Source organism: Pteropus alecto, unplaced genomic scaffold (assembly GCF_000325575.1).
Source record: "Pteropus alecto unplaced genomic scaffold, ASM32557v1 scaffold143, whole genome shotgun sequence".
NCBI classification, from domain to species: Eukaryota; Metazoa; Chordata; class Mammalia; order Chiroptera; family Pteropodidae; genus Pteropus; species Pteropus alecto.
Window position 1 is genome coordinate 2,407,621 of NW_006434828.1, and position 8,414 is coordinate 2,416,034.

General features: G+C 58.6%; 1 protein-coding gene across 1 annotated transcript in view; it reads left to right on the top strand.

The window, feature by feature from the left end:
• The window catches only part of MLPH (melanophilin), a 30,286-nt gene that overhangs the window by 17,711 nt on the left and 4,161 nt on the right, over window positions 1–8,414 (top strand). The window contains 4 exon segments of the mRNA XM_015587821.1: window positions 1,119–1,258; window positions 2,137–2,253; window positions 6,728–6,910; window positions 7,154–7,353. Coding sequence (XP_015443307.1) covers window positions 1,119–1,258; window positions 2,137–2,253; window positions 6,728–6,910; window positions 7,154–7,353 — 640 coding nt within the window.

Consider the following 8,414-nt stretch of genomic DNA (forward strand, 5'->3'; position numbering starts at 1 on the left):
CCGGAGCTCCGAACCGAGCTTGCCGGCCCTGTTTCACTGATTCTAAGACACATTTTCGCCTCGTCTTTGGCGCTGGGACTGCCTCGCAGCGGCCACGCTCAGAGCCTGACAGGCCACACCGCTTTCTCACCAGCGCATCCCGCAAGCTGCGTGGTCTGAGATTTCACGAGGTGCGGCACGCTGCCCCAGCGACCCGCTTCACCCCCGTGCCTCAGGGTCCTCCTTGCGAAAGGGGTTAGTAATGCCTAGCTCATCGCGTCGTTGTAGGTGGCGAACGAGGTGGTCGTGTCTGTTAACTACGGCTGCGCAGCAAATTGTCGCAAACTTACTGGCCTGAAACAACACGCGTTTATTATCTCATGAGGGCCGGGAGTCCAGGCACCGCTTAACTGCGTCTCAGCACAGGGTCCCAGGCAGAAACCAAAGTGTCACCAGGGCCGAAGCCTCACCCAGCGCGCGGGCCCATCTCCCAAGCTCACTCACGTTGTTGGCAGAATGCACGTGGCCAGCTGCATATCAAGTACAGACGGAGCCTGTGCTCACGTGACCTGGTGTGTGGTCCCCTCCCCGCCAGGGTCAGCCCCGAACGCTCCTCCTGCTCCCGTCTCCCGGGGGGCCGTGCGTGGACGGGTCCTTTTAGGTGAGGGTGGTAAGCAGGTACGGTAGCTTCCCCCCCACCAGGCCCAGGAATTAGCATTTCAAGCGGCGCCACAGGTGACTCATTGACGGTCTGCCAATCACTGTCCTGCCATGAAAACAGCCTGCGGTGACCAATGCGGACAGACTTCCTGAAGTTCCTCCACTCGCGGAAGCTTCCGGGGCCCTCGTCTGCCACACGGCGCACGTGAACGTGAACTCGTGTGGCGTGACCGTGTTGCGCTGGCTTTGCCAACGTGGCTTTCGCGTCCCCGAGGCTCGCGGTGAGCGCTGGGCCGGCCGGCTCCAGAAGTCCTCGTGGGGCTGCGGTCTGCTCGGTGCCGATTTCCATCCCCTAACATCGAGGGAGCGTCGCCGTGTCTTAATTTTCTTGGCTCTCTCATTTTCTTTACTGGAAAAGACGTGTCCATTAGCTTTCAGCCTCTCATGCCAAATAATCCAAACCCACTGTCACTCGGCAGGGACGAACGTCATCGGGAGCGAGCAGCCCCCTTCCCAGTACCTGGCCGACGTGGACACCTCCGATGAAGACAGCCGCTGGGGTCTCAGGGCGGCCTTTCGCCATTCCGAACGGAGAGGCCGGCCGCGGCCCGAGAGGCAGGTACGGTGGCTGCAAACACCTTGTTGCTTCTTGGGTGGGGCCTTCCACCTTAACACCACGGCGGGCCAGAGAATCAAGCTTTCAGTTTTTGAAAATCATAAGATTGTACAACCCACTGAACAGAGATATTAAGTGTCATCAAAATACACATATTTTTTAATCAAAGTAAAACTCACGTAAAATCACCCATTGTAAAGTACACAGTGCAGACGCACTGAGCACATTCGCAGTGTGGTGCAGCCACCACCTCGGTTTGTCCCCAGACATCTTCATCACCCCACAGGAAAACTGGTCCCCGTTACCAGCTGCTCCCGGTCCCCCGGCCCCCGGCCCCCTCCAGCCTGCCCTCTGTCTCTGTGGCTTTGCCTCTTCCGAGCATTTCGTATGAACGCGGTCGGGCAACCTGTGACCCTCCGCGTCTGGCAGCCTCACTCAGCAGCATGATCTGGAGGTTCGTGCACATTACAGCAAAAACTTCACTCTCTGGATGAAAATATACACTTCGTAGTCTGTCAAGTATTACGGCTTCTACAAGAGGAAAAAATACTCTATGGTTTTATACTGTTAGCATGTATAGGTTTTGAGGAGATTGAACTCTGGGTACTTGAGACCCGTAAATCAGTGAGAATCACGCCGCGGATGCTGGTGATGCAGCAGCTCATCACGAGATGCCGTCCAGGGTCCCCTCTCTGAGTCTTAACCACGACCCCGGTGACAGATCGCTGACCTAGATCCCAGCAAGCACGTTTTAGTGGGGGACAGCAGTCGTGTTCCACACGGGAACACCGGGACCGCCAGGGTGACACAGACTCGCCGATGTCTCTGGCGGGTGAAGTCGTGGGACTGGGGCCGTTTCTAACTGATGACTCGAGGCGTAGAACCCAGACGAGGGTGAGCAGGCCCCGCTCCGGGTGCGGAACCCCGAGCTTCGCTGCTCCGAGGCTGGTCTCATGCACATCTGCAGGAGCCTGGATGCGTGCATCCTCCGCACGCCGGTGGGTGACACAGAGCTCCCCTGGGACTCCTCTGGGAGACTTGGAGGTGCACTTGTAGAGTCCTCCCCGCCTTCAGGGCACCCATAGACCAAGCTCTGAACTGTCAGATGCAGAGACTGACCAAATGTTGAGCAGGCTAGAGACCTCCCGTTGCGCAGGGCACAGACCTCCCCAGGCTGGATGGATACTTCCCTGTGGGCGGCACCTTGGCTGGCAGATAAGCTCCCAGCTCTCTAGTCAGAAGACAGTGGGATGAAGACTAGAATTAAATTATCTATTTTCAGTGTTTTAATTTAGCAGTTTTAGTAACTTCCAGTAAAATACATATCTGCCCAGCTGACGCCAATCGCCCTTTATGCCTCCTTGCATCGTTCCGCATCCCGTGTCTGGAAGTCTTGTTCTTCATTTGTGACTGTTGACTATTTCTTTCGACTGACATCTCGCCTGGAATGTGTCCCGCGCATCTGCGTGTCGGGGGACGGGGCGGCACAGAGAGTGGCCTCCGAATGTGACGTGGTCCCGTGCAGCCGGGAGAACCGGGCGGCTCTCCCAGGGTCGTTGTGAAGGGGCCCCCAGCTCCCTCAACCTCTGCCCGCTTAGAGCAGCGTTTCCAAACCCAGGCTCACAGCCAGGCCCTTGGGGGCCAAGAGTTCTCGAGGACAGTGTTGCACCGGGGTGATCTGTTGCCTGTCCCTGCATTTGTACCCACGGTTAGGACTTTCCAGGTGCAGAATATTCGGGAAAGGCTTTCTGTAAATAATCACTTAGGCCAAGGGAAGACCAAAGACAGTACAGCACATGGCACGAAGAACGTTCTAGGGCCAGGACGGAGGAGGAGGCAGGAACTGGCATGCGCCCCCAGCCATGATGGGGAGTGAGCCCCTCACTCGCAAGAGCTGGCCCCGGGGCTGTCGACATTGTGCTCGGGCTGCAGATACTGACTCGGTTTCCCCACAAGACCCTCCTCAGTGCCAAATTGTGGTTGTTTTAATCCACGGCCTATGCCTGCACTGCATTTGCAAATTGTAAAATTTGGTCGTGTTACACACGAGTCGAAAGCACCAGGAGGTCACACCAAGTTTTACGCCCGTGCGTGTCTGAATCACATCACAGCGCCGACAGCTGGCACGCACAGGGGCCAGACGGCACCGCCAAAGCACCTGCCGCTTTGGGCAGACGGGACAGGGCACAGCCAGCTTCGTGGAGGTGACTCGTGAGCACCGGAGAAGCAGGTGTTCCGTGGGGCCGGCAGTTCTCAGTACCAGATAGGAAGCCAGGGCTGCACGGGAGCTGCCGTGTCCACGCAGGCCTCCCGCCTCCTGAGCCCGGCTGCGGCCAGTGCCTTGCCCAGAGAGCAGCCTGGGCCCGGCGCCCGCTGCCCCAGCTCCCGCCCACCCCCACCCCACCCTCAGGTGAGAACGACCCCGGCTGTCCTCGTGGCTGTTCTTTCTCTCTGCTCCGAAGGTGACATTTCACGATGACAGCGCCGGGCGTTGGCGGATTGGGCTATTCCTCTCCCGGTCTGAGGCAGCGGCCACGTGTTCCGCACAGGCCATCGGCTGGGCACTCTCCCCCAGGGGTATCGATCGCTGTCCCTTTAGACTCTGAGTGCGCCCAGAGGTCTCAATTACCAGCAGCCTCTCGAGGGCCACTCCTGAGCAAAGCCCTCACGGTGACTCTGCTCGGCTTCGCTCTTCTGCGGGCGGGTCTGCCCACTCAGGGGCCTCGGCGCCGTGACGACCGAGCTTACCACCCACCAAACGGCACGGAAGCGCCTTGCCACCCGCGGGCACCCCGACCCCTTGTGAAACAAGCTGGGCTACACGTGAGGTGATGGCAGGAAGCGGCAGCTGCCGGCTCGGGGGAGACAGGAGCCTCGATGTCCTCGTGTCCCGTCTGGGGCTAACAGACTCCGTGACTCAAGAGCCTGGTGACTCAAGGGATGAGGAAGTTGTCCATTCAGTCACCTCAGGTTGGCTGGTGTGCCTCCTGGCCCACGAGTGACCCAAAGCTCCCCCAGACAATGACTTTCAGTCTCATCAGCCTGGCGTGGTTAACTCACGCCTTCCTGTGCTGATCGGGATCCGAGGGACAATGGCTGCCCGCGGGACTGACACGTCACCGGCCTTTCGGGTCCAGCCAGCTTCCTTGTCGTGCTGAGTTTGTCACCCATCCTGCCTCATTCACCCCACAATGTCCCCTCTCCTGGCACCGCTCTCAGCTCTTGCCTGGTGTTCCAGAACCTTGGCGAGAGAAAACAGGTGTGTCACAGGTGCCCTGCCCAGGTCGTGCCCTGAGTGGTGGCCTTAGTGTTCCGTCCACTGCTTGGGAATTTGGTGCTTCCGAGGTGGCGGATGCCAGGTTCTGCTGGTGGCAGTGGGCTGTGTCCCCAGCCACCGTTTCTGTCCCTCTGCTGCAGAGAGAGTAGCACATGTGGGTGGTCGAAAGTCCGCTGACTCGGCTGAAGAACACGGCCATGCTTCCCTCGGCCAAGTTCACGCCGGGGCCAGGCAGGTCACAGCAGGGGGAGGGGACAGGGCCCTGGAGCCCCTGTGGTGAAGGAGGTTGAGGCGCCGATGAGGCTGGCGCCGAAGGCCCTGGGGAGGTCTCGCGGATCTTGGACTCCGGCTCCGCGTGCGGGGTCAGACGGCTGGCAGGTTACCCGCACAGGCCCCGCGGGCTGGCTCTGTCCAGCCCCTTGCCATCTGCCCTCCCTTGAGCTTGGGCATCTGTGGGTCCAGCAAAAGCGGCGACAGAACTCAGAGGGGGTGCGTGTGTGACAGCCCCATGTGTGAGAGGATGTGACAGAGAGCAGTGCTGAAGCTGGGGACCCTCCCTGGCCCCGCAGCCTCTGGCGGGGGCCAGGCCATCAGAGCCGTCTCCCTCTGACCAGGTTTGTGACTGTGCTCAGCACAGCGAAGCAGCCTCCCAGAGAGAACACAGGGCACACCCTGGCCTAATGCACGTGCGTGTGTGCCTGTGTGCATGTGTGTGCGTTGTGTACATGTGTGTGCGTTGTGTGTGCGTGCATGCGTCTGTGTGTGCGTGTGTGCATGTGTGTATGTCTGTGCATTGTGTGCATGCGTGTGTGCATGCATGTGCGTGTGTATGCATTGTGTGTGCATGTGTGCATCTGTGTGTGCATGTGTGCATCTGTGTGTGCATGTGTGTACGCATGTGCGTTGTGTACGTGTGTGTACGTGTGTGCGTGTGTGCATGTGTGTGCATGTGTGCATGCATCTGTGTGTGTGCATGTGTGTGCAGGGACCCTCAGACGCTGCTGGGGGGCTGTAAACTGGTGCAGCTGCTGTGGAAAACAGTGCGGGGTTCCTCAAAAAATGAACAATAGAATTACCATGTGACCCAGCAATTCTGCTTCTGAGTATTGATCCAAAGAAAACTAAAACACTAATTCGTATACAGCCCTATTTACAGTCGCCAAGATGGGGACGCAACCTAAGTATTCTTAGGAAGACAGATAGATAGAGAAGCGGTGGTAAATGGTATACATATATGCAATGGAATATTACTCAGCCGTGAAAAAGGATGACATCTTGCCATTTGTAACGACATGGCTAGACCCAGGGAGTATTGTGCTGTGTAAAATAAGTCAGACAGAACAAGACAAATACTGTATGATTTCACTTGGGTGTGGCATCTAAAAAAAAAAAACAAAAAAAAACAAAAAACAAAATAAAAAAGAAACAAACTCATAGATACGGAGAACAAGCTGATGGTTGCTGGGGCGTGGGGAGGAGTAGGGGTTTGGGCGGAAAAGGGGAAGGGGGTTAAGAAGCACAGATTTCCAATTATAAAACAAGTCAGGAGGACGCAAAGCACAGCACGGGGAATGGAGCCGGTAACATAAAAAAAAAAAAAAAACAAAATAAAACAGAAACAAACTCATAGATACGGAGAACAAGCTGATGGTTGCTGGGGCGTGGGGAGGAGTAGGGGTTTGGGCGGAAAAGGGGAAGGGGGTTAAGAAGCACAGATTTCCAATTATAAAACAAGTCAGGAGGACGCAAAGCACAGCACGGGGAATGGAGCCGGTAACATTGTAATAACTACATCTGTTAACACAATAGGCAGTTACTAGACTTAAGTTACTAGACTTATTGTGATTGGCGACCTCTGTGTACGATATTCAAATGTTGCTATACAAATGTTGCTTCACTGTGTTGTGCACTTAGAACTAATATAATATTGTATGTCGACTATAATTAAAAATAAGCAATTGGTGGGTCTTAGGTGGCCCTGGGTGCCATCGGGATCACCAGGACCGGCCCGCCCTTCAGAGCTCGGTTCTGGAGGGCCGGCTCGGGCCCAGCATGGGCACTTTGGACGAGCTTGCCCGGGGAATGGAGGAGACCAAGGCTCCAGCAGGAGCCCGGGGCGTGTGTGGTCAGGGCCGCTGAGCACGGTGCTGACAGATGAGCAGCTGCAGGCAGGTCCCCTGGCTCCTTCGTTCCAGCATCCGGCCGCCAGCGAGCCCGCCGCCGCCGACGCAGAGGAGGACACCCTGAAGAGGAAGCTGGAGGAGCTGACCGGCAACATCAGCGACCAGGGCGCCTCGTCCGAGGAGGAGGGCGAGGACGACGGGGCCCAGCTGGACAGGAGCACCCCCGTGGAGGACTTCCCCAGGGCGGCCTCAGAGGTGAGGCCACCCCAGCAGTCTTGGAAAGACAAGGGCCAGAAGCCCAGCCCCGGGCAGGCAGCCAACCCCTGGTGGGCACGGAGGGCCCCTGACGAGGGCCACACAGGGTGCCAGAGCCCAGCTGACCGCCCGGCAGACCAGCCTGGGGAGCGAGCAGACGTGAGTGTCATAAGGATGAGGCCCTTGCTGGTGACAGCCTGCATCTCTCCATGGAAGGTCACGTCCAGTGCTCCCCTTTCCTAGGTGCGCCCAGACGCAGGCCAAACGCGCAGATGGGAAAAGAGTCCCCCGGGCCCTCGGGACCCCGTCCAGCCCTCCAGGACCGCGGACGAGGAGCTGTCAGCGCTGGAGGACAGGGTGGCGATGACGGCCTCCGAGGTCCAGCAGGCGGAGAGCGAGGTAGCCCCCATGGCCTCAGAGAGCACGCGGCAGGGCCCTGAAGGGCGGACCACAGGGGACAGTCCCTCACGGGGCTCAGGAACTTGGGGGTCCCTGTGGGAACAGTGCCCACCACACCCTGTGCCTGTCTGTGTCCCATTCGCCATAATAGGCCAGGCAGGGTTCGCAGCCACAGCAGAGGGATGCTGGCACTCGCCACTCCCCCTCCCATGAGGAGAGGCTCCCGAGAAGCAGACTTAGATTAGGGGAGTGTCCTGGGGTTCAGGACCACCTTGGGGCCAGAGGGTCATCCTTTGAGCCCAAGCGTGAGCCCAGAGCTTGCGTTTGGAGGGGCGTGTCAGGGGTATACAAAGGTCAAAGGACAGGGACAGCCAAGGTGACCAGGCTCAGATCTGCCCTCATCCTGGGGACCCACTGAGAAGAGACGGTCTGCTCCTCAGACTAGAGGGGAGCCAGCACCCACCGGTGGCCCATTCCCACGTCCCTGCTCCTTAGCAAGGGTCCACGGTCCCCAGGAGGAGGGGCAGGTCGCCAGAGTTGACGGGCAGCTGAGGATGCTGCATTCATTGATTCCTCTTACATGGCAAACATGTGTCGGACACCAAAGACACAGCTGTGACCAGCTGAGACCGAGCCGCTGCCTGCACGGAGCTCGCACGTTCAGGGGGAGCACAGAGACCAACGCCAGGGGACATTTCAGATCCCAAAGAGATCTGTGCAGACAGGAAGTGAAGGACACCCCACAGGGCTCTCAGTGGGGTGCTCAGAGGAGGGGCTCAGGCAGGGACGTTAGGGGGCAGCACGTGCAAGGGCCCCGAGGTGTGGGGGACTCGTGTGTCACGTGCAGGAATGAGCAGCGAACCCCGAACCCTGGAGGCTGGCGCGGGTGAGGGGAGGCACCCGAGAGGCGGGGTTTGCAGAGGGCCCGGCGGGTCACAGGGGAGAATTTGGGGAACCGTCGGAGGGATCTGAACAGGGGTGATGGGGCCAGGTTTCCTTTCTCAGAAGCTTCCGCTGGCCTCTGTGGGGGGAGGTGAAAAGGGGGCGAGGGGTGAAAAGGTGGTGCCAGTGGGGAAGGGGGGTCGGAAAGGGGGGCAGAGGGCCA